The sequence below is a fragment of the Podarcis filfolensis genome, assembly GCF_964270895.1.
Source record: "Podarcis filfolensis genome assembly, chromosome: 13".
In the NCBI taxonomy this organism is placed as follows: Eukaryota; Metazoa; Chordata; class Lepidosauria; order Squamata; family Lacertidae; genus Podarcis; species Podarcis filfolensis.
The window spans coordinates 18921619-18939616 of record NC_139615.1 but is presented as its reverse complement, the minus strand read 5'-3'; the positions used below and the strand labels follow the sequence as shown (position 1 = coordinate 18939616).

Genomic DNA, 17998 nt, shown 5'->3' with positions numbered 1-17998 from the left:
GTCCTTGCCTATCCTAAGTATGAAATCCTACAGCCCAGGCCCACTTAAAACCCATTCTCCTTCCACTAGATATTGGGGTGCTAGCTTCCAGGCCGTTCTGCAGTCACTGGTTTTTAACACCAACCCCATCTTTGGGCCCCTGGTGAAATGAGTTGGGGAAATGACCATTGCTCAGTGGTAGAGCACATTGTGAAAGGGTCCAGGTTCAGTTCCTGGCATTGCCAATTCAACTGGGCCCCATGGGGGTGAGGAGAAGGCAGGAGGAAAGACCTCGGTGTTCGACACCCCAGGGAGCCACCACCAGTAGGACTACGCAGCGCTGGAGTGGATGGAGAAAGAATCTGACCAGCTTCCCACATTGCTCCAAGAACCCTTCTTCAGAACCACTCAATGGCACTTGGCAGCCGTGGTCCAACCTGCCCCTCAAGATGTTTTGGACTGTAACTCCAGTCATGCTGCCCAGGGATGATGGGAGTTGTAGTCCAAAACATCTTGATGGAGGCAGCTTACACCAAGGCTGGCTCACAAGTAATAGGCTCTGCCCTATTATTTTGCGTTTGGCCTGACCCCTGAGCTGCCATTATGTTGTCTGGCTCTGGTTGGTGAAACTGTGGATTCCAGCAGTGAGAACAGAAGCAAGCCTGTTCACAAGCCTGAAGTCTCCTGCTCACTGGCCTGGTTGCCTCGGCCTTCCTGTCCCCAAAACGAAGCTGTTCTCCTTGATGCCGGCTTCTAAAATCTACCCCAGCTTTTGATGCTAGATTTTGTCAATGCATAGGCTTCTAGGCTCTCTGCTGGCAGTGCCTGCATGTGAAATTTCTATCCAGCTGGAGCCAGCGCCATGTAAGAGTTAGAGTGTAAGACTTTGGCCAGGGAGATCCAGAGTTCAGATTCCCCTTCAGCCATGAAGCTTGTTAAGTAACCTTTGACCAGCTGTTCTCTCTCTCTCTCTCTCTCTCTCTCTCTCTCTCTCTCTCTCTCTCTCTCTCTCTCCCCCCCCCCACTTAGCCTCATGTGGCTAATGGGGTGGGGGCCATTAGCTACTCCACATCTGCCATACTAAGCTAAAGGAAGGTAGACCAAGATACAAATGCATTTCAATAATCATCTAGGTTCTTCTAAAGTACAGGGGTACCTCGGGTTACAGACACTTCAGGTTACAGATGCTTCAGGTTACAGACTCCGCTAACCCAGAAATAGTACCTCAAGTTAAGAACTTTACCTCAGGATGAGAACAGACATCACATGGCGGCGGCACAGCGGCAGCGGGAGGCCCCATTGGCTAAAGTGGTACCTCAGGTTAAGAACAGTTTCAGGTTAAGAACGGACCTCCAGAACGAATTAAGTTCTTAACTTGAGGTACCACTGTAATAAACTCTTAAGCGTGGTGTCTTTCCTTTCCTTTCCCTGAGTTGAGGAGGAAAGCAGAGTCTTCTGCCATCCTTCTGAAAGCTGTCACTTCATAAATCTTCATAATTCATTGCAAGCAGCTCACACCTTCAGGCCTGATCAAGAACTCTGTGCGGCTTCAAACCTTGCATACTCTTACAGAAGCTGGCTCGCTAGCAAAGGGTTTCCCTGCTCCATTTCCAGCCCATGGGATCCACTATCTCCCTGTTCCTCACTTCCCAGTGAATTGCATGATTCCCAGTTAAGGGTAGAGGACAGGAGGAGAGGATCCAAACCACCTTAGCGCCCATATTCATGCAAGCTTACCTTTTTATATCTTCCCCCTTTTCTTCACCAAGACGAGCTGTGCTTTCTCCGTGCTTTGAAAGAAAATAGTATTTTAAAAGAATCTCGCCGTACCAGTGATCTCCACCGCTCTTTGTTCCTGCTGCTTTCCACCCTGGACTGCTGTGATGCAACAGGGGCTGAAGTTCAACTCTGGGAATTCCTCCCCCCCACCCCAAAAAAAGAAGATAGAAAGGAGGGGAAGGAGTGGGAGACTTATTCCCGCCTCTGATTGGGGAATGGCTGCCTCACAAATGGAAATTGCAGTGTTCCCACGCTCGGATCACCAGCCTTTTGTGCTCCCTTCGCTGAGCCTGGCAATGAAGGAAGCTCTTTTGAAAGCCGTGGCACTGGTTGCCAATGTAGCAGCAGCAGCAGAAAGCAGGCGTAGAGCAGGGCAAGATCTCTCTCACACCCACACCCACCCAGGGATGTCAGCCGCTTAGCTCCCTGAAGGCCCCTGCCTCATGGCTCCCCTGGTGTTTGCAGATTACACATTAACTGAATCTGTTTGTTCATGGCGAATGAGTGATTAGAGAAGTTGGGTTAGCAGCAGTCCTGGACTGAGGCTGGCTGACTTGTTTGTTCCTTTTAATCCTGAGGCAGAAGACCCAGCAGCATGATTGTGGTGTCTCTGAATGAGTCCCTGCTCTGGGCTTTCCTCTTCCTAACAAGAGACACACACACTCCTATGAGAGCATAAGGGTTTCCTGGAGCCTGATCATGGGCCCGCCCTAGCTACAGGACTTTGATTGGCAGCAGCTCTCTGAAGATCCCAATAGAGCAAGGGTCAGCAACCACAAGCGGCGCACGGGGGTCGTTTAGCCGGCCCACGAGCCACCCCCGAACTGAGCCGCCCGCTTGGCGAGTCCCCACATGCTGCACTAAACCAGTGCAGTTCAGGGACTCACTTCCATGGCGCCAGAAATTGCGTCTGCGCAGACGCCGGAAATCGTGTTTGTGTAGACGTAGGTGCGCATGCACAATCCGGCCCGCAGAGGGATCTGCGCTGCAGTGAACTGGCCCAGGCGAGGTAAACCTTGCCAACCCCTGCAATAGAGGCTTTTCTCAGCCCTGCTTTCTGATTGCCTTTTTGCTTAGGGTTTGGAGCCAGGGTGGGGTGGAAACCCGTAAGTCCCCCCGGATGTTGTCAGACTCCAACTCCTATCAGTCCCAGCCAGTATGGGCGATGGACACTGTGTTTTCTCAGGAATGAATACCTCTGGATTAACATTCACCAGGCATGCTCCTGCTGCAGCCGCTGAGCCAGGGGCAGGGTAAGAGTTAGGGCAGAGCGAAGACTTGTCTTCCAGAATGGGATGTGTGAGGCCTAGTAGCTCGGTCCTGCTCTCTTGCCTCAGAGAACAGTTCTGGGAGTTTTGGCCTACTAGGCAGAGGCTGAAGACCAAGGAGGAGGACAGGAAATGCCACCTGGATCATCCTGGCATTGCAGAGGCCCTGTGTTGATTCTATTCCTGATACCAGACTTGACTGTGGTTTTTTTAGTAGCAGGATCTATAACCATGATCTAGGGCTGCAGAACCAAAGGGAGGCGTACTCCGCCACCAGCCAGGGCACTGCTGGCCACTGGGGAGCTGCACGCACTGCCCCACCCACTGGGCCCATCCATTAGCCAGAGAAGGACCAGCTGCCCCAGAGATTGATTTCCTCTTCCCTCCTCATTCCCTTGTCCTTTTGTATCGTTGTCTGTTACTACAGGTCAGTGGAACCTGCAGGCAGGGGCTGCCTTCTCTTTGCCTGCAGGTTCCACTGACCTGTAGTAACAGACAACATACCGACTTAGATGTTATTCTTTCTTCCTCTCCGTCACTCTTGGCACCTCAGTGGCTGGCTTAATTGGCAGATTAATTTCCCCCTCCTCACTTGAAGCATGTCCAAAACTTAAATCCAATTTTTCATCTTAAGAAATGGAACTTGGTGCGCTCGCGGAGACAGCGTCCAGGAGATCTGAACTCCCTCGGGGGCTTTCCATCCAGTGCCCCCACCCCCTCCTTCTTTACGAACTTGGGGGTGGTTTATTGGGCATCCGCGGATGAGACTGCATCTTCCCTTACACTGGGAAGAATTTGGGAGGCTGATTACTCCCATCTCAGCCTCTAAATTGCCTTGTGGGAGCTGGAGAGATGGTATTGTCGGCCATCTTCCGTGGCGCTTCAAGCAGAAGTCCAACCTGAAACTGTTCTTGACCTGAAGCACCACTTTAGCTAATGGGGCCTCCCGCTGCCGCCACGCCACTGGAGCACGATTTCTGTTCTCATCCTGAAGCAAAGTTCTTAACCCGAGATACTATTTCTGGGTTAGCAGAGTCTGTAACCTGAAGCGTCTGTAACCTGAGGTACCACTGTATAGGGACAGGCTTTAATGCCAGTTCTTAGCCCTTTTCCATCTTGCCTTCTAGGTTTTGAGAGGGAGGACCAGCGATGTGCTAATTTCTCTTCTCGGTCCCCAGAGATTATTAAGCACCACGTTCAAGGTGAGGAAACTTGCGGGCTCATGAACTCCTAATCTGGGGGGAATCTGAGCTAGGAAGATGTGGGTTGGATCCGAACCCTCGCAGGGGGAGACCCCACCTTTTAGTTTGATCTTGAAAAGCAAATTCCTAGCCCTCATGGAGGCCTGACTGATGAACGGTCCCTGTTTCTTGTTTTGTTTCAAAACCAGGCCTCGGACCTCCAGATTGAATTGAACAAGCACCCAAAGTCCAAACCGGACCCCAAGGACCTGGTCTTTGGCAAATATTTCACTGACCACATGCTCATGATAGAATGGAGCCAGGAGAAAGGCTGGGGGAAGCCACACATCAAACCGTTCCAGAATCTCTCGCTGCATCCAGCCTCTTCCGCCCTGCACTACTCAGTGGAGGTAACTGCTTTCTATATAAAAAGAGTCTCCGCTGTCAGTTTCACTAGGTAATAATAATAATAATGTCAGGGACTCAGGAGCAGGAGCACTGGGGAGAGAGGAAATGGAGAGCGAAGGGGAAGAATCCGAGGGCAGCGTAGGGGAGTATGACAGTGGCCCGAGAGATTCCATGAGCTTCTCCAGCGAATCAGAAGATTCCCAGAAGGGGGCGCCCATGGTCAGGGCAAGGGGGGTCCCAGGGGGAACGCACCAGAAACAAGGAGACAGAGGGGAACCCCAAAGCAGCAGTGGGGGATTGGGACCAGTTTCCCCACCAGAGCATAGTGGGGGGGAAGAGTCACATGTGTCAGGGCCAGCGTCTCCTCCAGCGGGGAGAGAGAGTGAGTCAGGGCTGACCACGCCTCCAATGGAGGGGAGGTCAGTTGCAGCTAGCCCCCCCAGAGGGGGAAGCAGTGACAGCAGCAGCAGTGAAACGGTCAGGAGAAAAGTTACCGGCTGGGCGCGCGCGCCAAGTTCAAATGTACAGGCGCGGGGAACAGCAGGAGACCCGGATGGGGAACCAGCTCCTAAAGCCCGCCGGAGGGAGGGGGAAGGCTCAGGGGACTCAGCGTCAGAAGAGGCTAGAAAGGGCGAGACCCCAACGGCCAGGCGGAACCAGAGGCGGAAGGAACTGAGGAAGAGGTGGAGTAAGGCTAGAATCTTAAATTGGTGTCAGGGGGTAGGAGACTCAGACGGAGCATCAGCGGTCTAACAGTTGAGACGTAGAGCTGCGCGCTGCGGCTCTGGAAGTGAAACTGAACTTCAATAAAGACTTTGTACCTAACAACGAAGCAGCGTTGGTCCTTTGTGAGCTGGGACCTTGGGCAGCTCTGACAAATAATAATAATAAATAAATTTTATTTATACCCCGCCCTCCCCAGCCAAGACCGGGCTCAGGGCGGCTAACAACCAATAATGAAAACAAGTTGAATAAAATACAATTTAAAAACAAGATTAAAAGACAACATTAAAACATTAAGGCAGAGTCTCTAAATAGCTCGTTTCTTCCATACGACTCTTTTCTCTCTTTCCCATCTAGCTCTTTGAGGGGATGAAGGCATTCCGGGGCCCAGACAAGCGCATCCAACTTTTCCGTCCCATGATGAACATGAACCGCATGTTACGTTCCGCGCTCCGTACTTCCCTGCCGGTGGGTACTTCCGGTGAGGCGGCCCCTTGCCTCCCTCTCCTGCAGGAACTGTGGGTTGCTGCATCTTAAGCCATCTTCAGATATGCCCCCCCACAAGTGGTGCTGCAAGGTTTGGGGGCTGAGACCCAGGCCCTCCCCCCCGCTCATCCTCGGGTCCCTGAACACAGCAGGACTGCCTTGCCACCTCAAAGGGATGCACAGATCACTGAGCCTGGCATCTGCATTGACCCAACCGCCCCAGGGCAAAGCCTGAACTTACACTACTTGCATTCGGCTCGCCCTCTCCCTTTTCTCTCCTCGGCACAAACAGCGATGCAGTCTCTTTCTCTGCACAGGGTGCGAGCGTATTCATAGAAGTGGCCCTCCAGGGTTTTTACCTGGGGAATCCGGGACTTGAACTCGGGACCTTCTGCATGCAGGGCAAGATGCTCTGCCGTTGGGCTGCAGCCCTAAAGCGTCTTTCTGTGGGAGTGGGGAAAGAGGCTCGCCTTGAGACTCTTGGGGTCCAGAAAGGAGAAGGGGAAACAGCATCACTGGTCTTACTTGCTCTTTCCCCACCCCTCCCTTCTGCACAACAGCCCTTCGACAAGTCTGAGCTTCTCGAATGCATCCGGCGGCTGATCCACCTGGACCAAGACTGGGTCCCACACGCCGAAGCCACCAGCCTCTACGTCCGCCCCACCTTCATCGGCACTGAGGTGTGTTTCCCGAGCCCACCTCCCCGCTCTTTTAAGTATACCTTGGAAGTCAAACGGAATCCGTTCCAGAAGTCCGTTCAACTTCTAAAACATTCAGAAACCAAAGTTTGGCTTCTGATTGGCCGCGGAATGTGGGGACATTTATATAATTTAGCAGAGTTTAAACCATCCCCTGTTTGAGTTTATGCAGCGATAAACAGGTTGCTAACCGTTTGAGTCCTATAAATAATTATACCTTCCTGGATGATAATCCCTTTCTGTCCCTTTTAATGAAAACACACATGAATTTGAATCATATTAACATAAACTATTTTACTAGTTAACACTCCTTGCAGCAACCGACCAACTGACAAAACTGCCTGCCCCATAGAGGCAGTTAGTCCTCTCGAAATGTTGGACTTGTCTGACAGCTTTATATCCCACACGGAAGCCCCGTCAGACATTCGGCTTCCAAAAGAACATTCAAAAACTGGAACACTCCAGGGTTTGATTGTTCGGGAGCCAAAACGTTCAAGAAATAGGCTGTTTGAATTCCAGGGTATGACTGTATTTTATTTATTGAGAAAGAGGGTGTATCCCTCTCTTCTGCTAGAAAGGCTCCCTCAGCGGCTTACAGGCAGTCAAAACAAGGCAGTCTCTACCCACGGCCCCCCAAAAGGCCACAGCACCCCAGGGAAAAGGGGGAGGGGGAAATCAAAACTCAGGCACCCCCAGTTTCTAAACAGTGGTTCCTAGATTGGCCACGTGGCGTAGTTTGGGGCAGGAGCGAGGCCATCAAACCTGATGGAATGTGCCCTGATTCCTGTTTCTCCCACGGAGGCAGCCTGATGGAATGGTGACTGTTGAGGGAACAGGAGGGAGGCTTGATGGAGCTGGCCTGTCGCAGCGGAGCCGATGGAGGGTATTGCTCGACTGCCAAGCAGGGGTGTCTGGTTCATTGAGGGCCCACCATCCTCAGTCCGCCATCTTACAAGCAGCCCAGCCTCTTGGCGTCCTCCTTCTCAGGGTCACCCTTTAGGGAGGAGCAGCAGGAAGAGGATGGGGACAGAACCAGAATGAGCTGGCTGCCCCTGCCATTGGCTCTCGTTGACTCTGACTCCATCCCCTGTGGGGCTGCCCTTCTCCCCACTCTGCCCATTCCAATGGCCGCCAGCCAACGCCTGTGCCAACACCTTGCTCTCTCTCTCTCCCTCTCCACAGCCCTCCTTGGGGGTCGCCAAGTCCAGGCATGCCTTGCTCTACGTGATCCTGGGCCCCGTGGGAGCCTATTTCGCTACCGGCACCTTCAGCCCCGTTTCCCTACTGGCCGATCCTCGCTTTGTCCGTGCCTGGATGGGCGGCGTGGGGGACTGCAAGGTGGGCGGGTGAGTACGGCTTCTGTTCCAACAGGTACGGCGGCAGGATGGTCTCCAGCCCAATGCTGCCAGATCCAGGGGCAACCAACATGGTGGCCTCCGGGTCTTGATGGACTGCAACTCCCATCAGCCCCAGACAGCCTGGCTAATGGTCGGGAGAGATGGGAGTTGTATTCCAGTAACATCTGCATTGACTACTTCTGTCTAGCCTGCCTGGCAGTGGATATCCGAGATCTCAGGAAGAGAGAGAAAAGGGGGCTTATTTCCCAGGTGTTTTGAAATAATTTAACTGGAAATGCCAAGGACTTCACTAGGCCTGGGTGATATATCGCCCAGGACTGGTATGAGGAGCAGACCGCCATGTTGGCTTCACTCAGCGATATATTGCAGGTGAAACCGCCACCGCTCCTGAGTTCCTCTGCTAGAAGCGTCCGCTGGAGGGAGTCAAGAGTTCCTTCCTCCAGTGGGTGCTGCTAGCAGAGGGAACCAGGAGAGGCAGCAGTTTCACCAACGATATGTCGCTGAGTGAAACCGCCCTTGCACTCTGCCCTCACTCGATGCAGAGGGAGAAACAAGCTTAATAATAATAATAATAATAATAATAATAATTTATTATTTATACCCTGCCTATCTGGCTGGGCTTCCCCAGCCACTCTGGGTGGCTTTCAACAAAATATTAAAATACAGTAATGCATCAAACTTTAAAAGCTTCCCTAAACAGGGCTGCCTTCAGATATCTTCTAAAAGTCTGGTAGTTGTTGTTCTCTTTGACATCTGGTGGGAGAGCGTTCCACAGGGTGGGTGCCACTACCGAGAAGGCCCTCTGCCTGCTTCCCAATGCGCCAATACACCTTGTTCCTCCCACTGCATCTTTGAACTGCTCAGCTGAGGAGTGTGCAGCTGCCCTTGCCTCAGTCGAGCAGTTAGAGGAGCCCCCAGCCTGGCGCTGGCTCCCTCAAGCCGGTGGCGGGGTGGGGGCTCTGTGAAACTGCTCAGCTGAGGGGAGCATGGTTGCCGCTCCCCGCAGCGAGCAGTTGGAGGAGCCTCGGTGCTTCACATGCGAGAGCACCGGGGCCGTCTCAGCTGGGGAGGGGGAACGTTCCCAATCCCCAGCTGAGCGGCGCAAACATTGTCCCAGCCTGTGAGCGCCTGGGTGAAACCTCCTCAGCTCTCGAGGTGAGAGCTGGGGAAGTTTCACCACCCAGTGTCTCGCGGGCAGAGGCCAATGCATCTTGTTGTTTCAACATCGCAGTATGTTGCCAAGCCACGATGTTTGGCTGGTGATATATAATAATAATAATAATAATAATAATAATAATAATAATAATAATAATTATTATTATTATTATTATTATTATTATTATTATTATTATTTATTATTTATACCTGTCCATCTGGCTGGGCTTCCCCAGCCACTCTGGGCGGCTTTCAACAAAATATTAAAATACAGTAATGCATCAAAGCTTTTTCCTAAACACGGCTGCCTTCAGATGTCTTCTAAAAGTCTGGTAGTTGTTGTTCTCTTTGACATCTGGTGGGAGGGTGTTCCACAGGGTGGGTGCCACTACCGAGAAGGCCCTCTGCCTGGTTCCCTGTAGCTTCACTTCTCACAGTGAGGGAACCACCAGAAGGCCCTCGGAGCTGGACGTCAGTGTCTGGGCAGAACGATGAGGGTGGAGATGCTCCTTCAGGTATACTGGGCCGAGGCCGTTTAGGACTTTAAAGGTCAGCACCAACACTTTGAATTGTGTTTGGAAACGTACTGGGAGCCAATGTAGGTCTTACACTGCAATGTTGAAAAGCTGATATCACCCAGCTCTAGACTTCACCTAGGACTGTCTTACCTGCAGCTGTTTGAGCCTCCTCCATTGCTGGATTGGGGAAGGCTGGTCCCCACTCTCTTAAGCTGACATTTGAACAGCTGAGGCTCTTTTTATCGCTGTCACTGAGCTAAATTATTTTTGCATGTTGTTGTGATGTGCATTTTTATCTTTCATGGCTTTGTGAACTGCCCTTGGCGGGTCCTTTGCCCTGAACGGCAGTGTAAAATTACTCACATAAATAAGTGTAATGGGGTTCTCTCTGAGAGGTGTGGCCTGCCTTCTCCACATCTTCAAAGAGAGGGTCGACTCGGCACTCTCTGCTGCCTGCAGACGCCTTTTTTAAAAAACCCGACGGCGAAATCCTGCCTTGCTCTTGTGTTTCCCTTAGCAACTACGGCCCCACCATTTACGTGCAGATGGAGGCCGCCAAAGAAGGTTGCCAGCAGGTTCTCTGGCTCTACGGGGACGACCACCAGATCACAGAAGTCGGGACTATGAACATCTTCGTGCTTTGGAAAGACCAGCAGGGAGGTGAGGAACTGGGTCCCTGAGTTGCCGGGAGCTGCGATTCTCAGCAATGGGGGTACTGAGACTCACTGCCTCCGAGAGTGGAGGCAAATAACTTGAATGAAATAAAATAAATGCAGCATTGGCTGGTCTGTTAGGGCATGTGGGACGACACTGCTGCATCGATCTCCATCGGCAGTCCAGGGGGTGGCAGGGCCTGCCAGCTTCCTGCTCTTTGCATCAGCCTTGTCCTTGTAGAACTCAGCAGGGAGGAAGGAGGTGGGAACAGAACTAGCCTTACTTGGCCCTGCCCCTCATTGTCTCTGGCTCCGCCTCTCATTGCCTTTGGTTCCGCCTCTCATTGCCTTTGGCTCCACCTCCTCTTAGTCTCCTTACCTTCTGCTGTATGACTTCCGATGTGCACCAGCCACCACTTAATAAAATATATTTGAATGACGCCCTGTATGTGAAGGAAAAGGGAATGGCCTCTCCTAAAGCAGGTGCTTCCGTGGACATATGAATGCTTCATTCAGAAGCAAAGTATATTTCTTTTCCCTTTAGATGTATTTTTTTGTATGTTTCAAATGCAAATTTATGCCGATGAAATCTGATTAATCAGCTAAAACTCATATGTTCAGTCAAGCAGGGTTTCTTTAATCGGGTGTCAGCTCTAGCTTTTCTTTCCTTTTTTTAAAAGAAAGAATTTGGACTTTTATTTTAAAATTTTGCAAACTGACATAACCCCCCCCCAAAAGACGAGTCCACAGTTAATGCTGCCGTTGCATTACGACACGTTGGAAGAAAATTAAAAGCATAAGTAAAGGTAAAACAATTTGCATCAGCTATTACCTCATCATATTTATGGAGAAAATAAATGTATGCAGGATTCTTTTTTCTGAACCTTTTCCTTACTAAGTACAATCTGGAGGTAGATAATTCTGCCCCGTCCTCCTCAGATTTTGTTCCTCTTTTGATCTGGTTTGCGGTTTATGAAGTGCCTAGATATGTTGGCTCACATTCCTGGCAGCCTGGTATGTGTTGAACATGCACCATTTAAAAGCAAAAGACACACAGTCTTCTCTACATTGTTATTGAAAAACCATTACCTTCTATGGCTTTTTGGATTCATCCACGTCTTTGGTTTCTGACAATTCAACATGTGTTGCCCACGCAGTTTAAAGTATGTTATCTTTGAAGTTATGAGGATGAGAAAATTGGATCTTAACAAAAAAACAAACAAAATTGTAGGGAGTTGAGCTCTCTCTCTGTGTGTATGTTTTCTGCATGTCTGTCACTGCGTCCTCCCCTTCCAGATCTGGAGCTGGTCACCCCTCCTCTAAATGGAATCATCTTACCCGGTGTGATACGGCAAAGCCTTCTAGATCTGGCACGCGAATGGGTGAGTTTGGCGAAAACAGGAGACTTTTGATAGTGCTGGAATGGACCTGAGGGTGAGTGGCGGATTTGCAAGCTGGAATTTTGCAGCAAAAATCTTTTTTTGCTTTCTCCGGATGATCTTTCAACACACCCACAACGCCGTTAGAAAGGAGGGGAGAACAATGCATTTTGTTGAATGAGCTAAGTTAGAGAAGCATACGAAACTGCCTTGTAGGGAGTCAGGCTGCTGGCCCACCTAGCTTAAGATTGTCTGCACTGACTGGCAGCAGGGTTTCAAAGTAGGGCACTCTCCCAGCCCATGTTAGGAACTGAGATATGAAAGCTAGGAGCTAAATGGCACATTAAACCTAGGTTGTGGGCGCAACAACGGAATGCCTAGGTGCGCTTTTTTATATATATACCGTATATTTCGCCCCATAAGACACACTTTTTTACTCTTAAAAAGTAAGGGCAAATGTCTGTGCGTCTTATGGAGCGAATGTGTGGTCCCTGGAGCCAAATTGCCGGAGTACGGCACGTTCTTGGGCTGCTCTTTGTTGGGGGGGGGCTCCTCTGCCAGCAGCCTCTGCTTCCCCCTGCAGCCCCGGGAAGCTTTGGAGCAGTGGGAGGGCTGTGTGCCCATGCCCCGCGCTCCTGGGCTGCTGAATGGAGGTATGTGGGGGGGTGCTGTTTAATAATAATAATAATAATAATAATAATAATAATAATAATAATAATAAATTATTATTATTTTATTGTCATTGCCCCCTCTCGGGGACAACGAAATTACTTGACTGCTCCATAGAAACACTAATTAAACAATACAGTATAGTACAGCAAGGAAGATTAGATGACTTTCAAAGTCCAGGCTTCCCATTCAGGGCTGAGATCGCTCTGGAGAAGAAGCTGTTCTTAAGACGGCTCGTTCTTGTCTTCATCGTCCTGTATCTCCGTCCCGACGGCAGGAGCTCGAAGAGACAGTGACCAGGATGCGATGGATCTTTTACTATGTCCAGTGCCTTCCTATGGCACCTTGTGGCATAAATCTGCTCTAAGGTGGAGAGTGGGCAGCCAACAATGCTCTCTGCTGCCTTAACAACTCTGCACAACCTCATCCTGTCCTGGGTAGTACAGCTTCCGTACCACACACATAAGCCATAAGTGAGCACGCTCTCAATGGCACAGTGATAGAAGGCAAGCAGCAGTTTCTGCGGAAGATGGTTTGCTGTTCTGCTGCAGCCTGCCCTTTCCCCTCAAGCTTTGCAGCAGCGGGCAGCTTGCTCCACACTCCTGGGCTGCTGAATGGGGGTGGGGGGTGCTGCTCTGCCAGCAGCCTGCCCTTTCCCCTCAAGCTTTGCAGCAGCGGGCAAGCTGTTCGCTGAGAGAGGGGAGGATGAGGACGGAGAGGAGGGGGGCCAAGAAGCTGGGTGAAGGGAGAGGAGGTACCATAGGTTGCCGTGAGTGGAGAGTCATGGTGGAGGTCAAAGGAGAGGGAGCAGCGAAGGGGAGAAATTGCAGACGTCACCTGAGGAGTTTGGGTGAATGGGATAGAGAGGAGGAAGCTGGACAAGGGGACTGTGCTGCTTGGGGAGGGGGAGAAAAAAGTGGGGAGAAGGAAAGCCTCCCAAGCCCGCCGCTGAGAGGCTCTGCTTGGCTGTTTCTTGACTGTAATTCAAGTACAGGGAATGTTTGCGAGCAGCAGGCTGAGAGAGGGGAGGAAGAGGACTGAGAGGAAAAAATGTGGCATTAGCAATGCTTTGGATGGAAACGAAGATGGTATTTTACATGAAGATGGCGAAGAAAGTGATGTCAGTGATTGTGAGCAACTGAGCTTCATAAATTCTGACTCTAGCAGTGATGAGTTCTTGGGGTTCGCAGAAGACTAGAAGAGTACTCAAACCTTAAAGTTTCTCTTCATTTGTTAATGACAGTGATGATGGTTCTTAATGCCATTGTTGACTGCTGTTCACTTTACATGGCTGTAATATGATTCTGATATACCGGTTGTTTATTAAATGCAGTAGTTTATGCAACATTCGATTCAGAATATTTTCTTCTCGTTTTCCTCCTCTAAAAACTAGGTGCGCCCTATGGTCGGGTGTGTCCTATAGAGCGAAAAATACGGTACATAACAAGAATACAAAGCTGAAAATTAATGAAATGCAGCTAAAATATGAAGTTCATTTTCCACGTGCTCTAGTCCTTCCCCTGCCCACCCCCATAATATTCTGAAGTGGGTCTTCAGAGAGTAGCTGGAAGTGAGGAGGCAGAAAAAGGTCCTCCTTTCCTTCCGCTCTGCAGTTTTAAACTGAAATCTTAGGCTCAGTACTGCACCCAGAGCTCAGAAACTGCTTGAAATTCCTGGTCCCAAAATGCGTCCGGAACAATGGGAGTTTCGAACACGGCTCCCGGCCCTTCCTGGAGATTGAACCCGGAAACTTCTGCATGCCGGGCAGATGTCCTGACCACTGAGCTATAGCCTCTTTCCTCAATGACGATTGCATTGCTACTCCTTCCATACTGAACTTGAGAGGTTTAACGTTGCTGCTTTTAAAGTAGCTGGCAATGGGTTTGTTTGTTTCTTGTTTTCAATCCTGAATCTCTTTCCACCCAGGGGGAATTCAAAGTTTCTGAAAAGGTTATCACAATGGCTGAGCTGATCCAAGGCCTGGAAGAAAACAGAGTCAAGGAAATGTTTGGCGCGGGGACGGCCTGTGTCGTTTGTCCCGTGAATAAAATCTTCTACCAGGGCAAGGTGAGAGTTAGGACATGGAGCCAACACTGGCCTTTTCTGAACCGTCCAAATTGTGATTCATGTTTCGTGACGAATCTCTCCTCCTCTCTCATGTCAGAATTACCATATCCCCACCATGGAAAACGGACCTGAGATTGCAAAACGGTTTCTGAAGGAGCTGACAGATATTCAGGTATAGCTTAGCAAAGTGGGGCGGCGGGGTGGGGGGGACGGACAAGTTGTTTTTCATTTTAAGAAAACAGTTTGTAGGCAAAGGGCAGAGTCCTGGGTGCTTATCCTGCCTGTGGTTCCCTGTTTGGCCACCAGTGGGCGCAGCGACCTTGTGGAGTAACCTGCCTTTGGTACCCACTATGCAAGAGGAATTTAATACAGTGGTACCTCAGGTTAAGTACTTAATTCATTCCGGAGGTCCGTACTTAACCCGAAACTGTTCTTAACCTGAAGCACCACTTTAGCTAATGGGGCCTCCTGCTGCTGCAGTGCCGCCGGAGCACGATTTTTGTTCTCATCCTGAAGCAAAGTTCTTAACCTGAGGTAATATTTCTGGGTTAGCGGAGTCTGTAACCTGAAGCTTATGTAACCTGAAGCGTATGTAACGCGAGGTACCACTGTAGGTTGATTTAACCTGGAAGAATGAAGTGTAAAGGGATAATTGTGCACAACTGCACACACTCCAGGAACAGTGGGGGCTGACAGCAAATTCCACCCGTTCTGATCTGGAACGATATGCCCTTCCCATCGCTAGGGGAAGCCACTTCCCTGCTTTTCCACCAGTTCACCCCACATGTTTGATAATCTCTTGATGACTTTCAGCTGCAGGTGTGTGGACACACACAACAATTTTCTTTTTGTAGGGATGTAAAACCTTCCCAGAATTTTTGAAGCTGTGTGTTGGGCGGGGGGAGTGGTTTGTTTCCACCCCCAAACACACACCCCACCTCATAAATTTAAGGGGAGGTGGGAAAATAGACTTTCTTTTGCTCCCTTACTGCATTGTGGGGTTGGGCCCATTTCTGCCTCTCCCGTCCTTATCCCAGTGTCAGGCAGCTGCAAAGCCTAGAGCTAAGCAGGGAAGTGGCTGCAGCTCAGGGATAGGCCCCAGACTCAATCCCCAGCAGCATCTCCAGGAAAAGACTCCCGGGGAGCTGCTGCCAGTCAGGGTTGACTTTACTGGGCATATCATTGTCTGTGAATTTGCAGCCAGGTGGCATTTCCAGCCATGCTAACTGACTACCGTATTTTTCCATGTATAACACGCCCCCGTGTATAAGACGCCCCCTATTTTGGGGGACTCAAAACCAAGAAAATGCACTATGCACTATCCGCGTATAACGGCCTCGGTCCTGTATATCTCCACCCCCACCGTTCAGCCCAGACACTGAGATCCAGCGCCGAGGGCCTTCTGGCGGTTCCCTCATTGTGAGAAGTGAGGTTACAGGGAACCAGACAGAGAACCTTCTTGGTAGTGGTGCCCACCCCGTGGAACGCCCTCCCTTCAGATGTGAAGGAAATAAGCAGCTATCTTCTTTTTAAAAGACATCTGAAGGCAGCCCTGTTTAGGGAAGTTTTTAATATTTAATGCTGTATTGTTTTTAACACTTGATTGGGAGCCACCCAGAGTGGCTGGGGAAACTCAGCCAGATGGGTGGAGTATAAATAATAAATTATTATTATTATTATAAGGCGACACCTTATTTAAACATCAAAAATTTGGGAAAAAAATATAATTATACACGGAAAAATACGGTGTATCTTCCCACCTTCCCTTATTTATTTATTTATTTATTTATTTATTTATTTATTTATTTCTCTCTCTCTCTCCCTGCAGTACGGACGTGTCGCCAGTGACTGGGTCTACCCAGTCTGACGTAGGCTGAGCAACACCCCACCGGAGCCGCCTCTTCTTCTTCCTCCTCCTCCTCCTCCTCCTCCTGCTACAGCCTCTCCGTTTTCTCTCTCATCTTACCAATGCCGTATTTATGACTTGGTTCTATAGCTTTGACAGTCCTGCCTTTTTCTCTGTCAGAGTTTGGACTGGACCGGTTATGCTCTCGGATAAAGTTGGCCTTCTTCTGCCTGTTACAACTGCAGGCCGCTTTGTGGCGGCGAAACACTCCACTCTGGGATGTGCCCAGAGCTTAGAAGAGCTCCTGCTCGCATCTTCCGTGCAATGGGAAGGAATATCTGGACTGAAATCGCCGCTGCTCTCTCTGCTCCAAAATTCAACAGCCTCCTGCTTTTAAAGTGCAATATTGAGAGAGAGAGAGAGAGAGAGAGGGAGAAACTGACGTGTCTTCAAAACTGTTTAAATCCACACAGAAACTCACACATGTTTTGTGTTTGTTTGTTTTGTTTTTTTAAAAAAGTAGTTACACATCCAGGATCTGTCCGGAAAAGACTGTTTTTATTTTTTTTTAAAGTATGTTCTTGGATTCACGCAGAAGCACAGAAGTCTCAAGTCTAAACTTTTTGCTCTGGCAAAAGTTAGCTTTCGTACACTAGTCACCGGTGCCAAAAAAAGTTAACTTTTGCTTCCTGATCTGCAGTTCTCCAGACGTTTCAAATTTACCTCTTGAACATTCTTGCCGCCTCTTTTTTAATATCCAAATCTGTCTTGGCTTAGAGTTAAGAGAATCCATCTGCGCTTAGGGGTTGCAAACTAGCTTTGAACGCCAAAAGGTATTGGGAACGGGAGGCAGTTTTTTTACATTTAAAAAATGCTATTTAAAATTAAAAACCATCTCCTGGAGAAGCTTCTGGGCACCTGTTTCTGATTTCCCCACATGGAACGACAGTCCGCTTCTTTTAAGCAGCCACTTCTTCTGGGAAGAGTTTTGAGGAGAACGGTCTACGACAAGAGGGGGAAAGCTGTGGCCCTGCTTGGACCTTCATGGACTCAGCTCCCATGAGCCTCAGCTGGCATAGTCAGTGAAAGGGATGATGGGAGTTGTAGTCCAACAGCATCTGGAGGGCCACAAATCCCCCACCCTTGATCTAAAGGGTGCTGTGTTGTGCCAAGAAGAATAAAGCTAGATTAACAACATAGTTGTGAGTCACATATTCCATCATAAAGAATACCAGACGCAGGGGTGAAGGGATCTCCAGTTGGGAGGCAGGGGCCAAGCCTGTTGCCGAGCCGGAAAGTGTCCTTCAACTCTCATGGTGCCCTTTTGCCTGGGTGAAAGAGAGAAAGAGGTGCGTGAAACTAGCCTGCTGTAGGACGGTAACATTGATGGTCGTTGCTCCGCCCACTTTTGCCTCTGGCCCCGCCCACCACTGGCATGTGGACCCTGAAAGCTTGCTCAGAAGCAGTAGTTGCCCTCAGACTGGAAAAAGGTTCCCCACCCCGGACTTACACAAGGCACCGATGATGGGTTTTCACTCAGATGACGTTGCACCTTGTTCAGGGCGGCCTGAGGCATTTTGGCACCTGAGACGAAACACCTCGCTGCTGCCGCCCCCGTCCCTGGGCACAGAGTCCCTGAGGAGTCTCCCCCCACCAGGCAGTTCGGCTCCTGCTCAAACCTACGTTATCTGTCTCACTACGCAATGCGACGGAAATGAATGTAACCCATTGATTGCATAATTTCGATGCATTCTAGGGAACGGAAAATGTAAAAGAAAGAAAAGGAACAAAATGTATGTGGACTTTTTAAAAAAGGATAGTGAATGCTGTT

At 49.8% G+C, this 17998-nt stretch overlaps 1 protein-coding gene and 1 long non-coding RNA gene across 4 annotated transcripts in view; one reads left to right on the top strand and one right to left on the bottom strand.

The window, feature by feature from the left end:
- LOC310746558 overlaps positions 1-2352 on the bottom strand; it is a 17439-nt gene extending 15087 nt beyond the window's left edge. For both annotated transcript variants that reach the window (XR_014540740.1, XR_014540741.1), the window contains exon 1: positions 1717-2352. This is a non-coding gene — a long non-coding RNA (uncharacterized lncRNA). The remainder of the gene's footprint in view (positions 1-1716) is intronic.
- The window catches only part of BCAT2 (branched chain amino acid transaminase 2), a 25595-nt gene extending 7597 nt beyond the window's left edge, over positions 1-17998 (top strand). For both annotated transcript variants that reach the window (XM_083580361.1, XM_083580362.1), the window contains exons 2-11: positions 4154-4228; positions 4417-4617; positions 5696-5806; positions 6385-6504; positions 7705-7868; positions 10071-10213; positions 11503-11588; positions 14181-14321; positions 14419-14493; positions 16150-17998. In XM_083580361.1, coding sequence (XP_083436487.1) covers positions 4154-4228; positions 4417-4617; positions 5696-5806; positions 6385-6504; positions 7705-7868; positions 10071-10213; positions 11503-11588; positions 14181-14321; positions 14419-14493; positions 16150-16188 — 1155 coding nt within the window. In that variant the 3' untranslated portion in view covers positions 16189-17998. The remainder of the gene's footprint in view (positions 1-4153; positions 4229-4416; positions 4618-5695; positions 5807-6384; positions 6505-7704; positions 7869-10070; positions 10214-11502; positions 11589-14180; positions 14322-14418; positions 14494-16149) is intronic.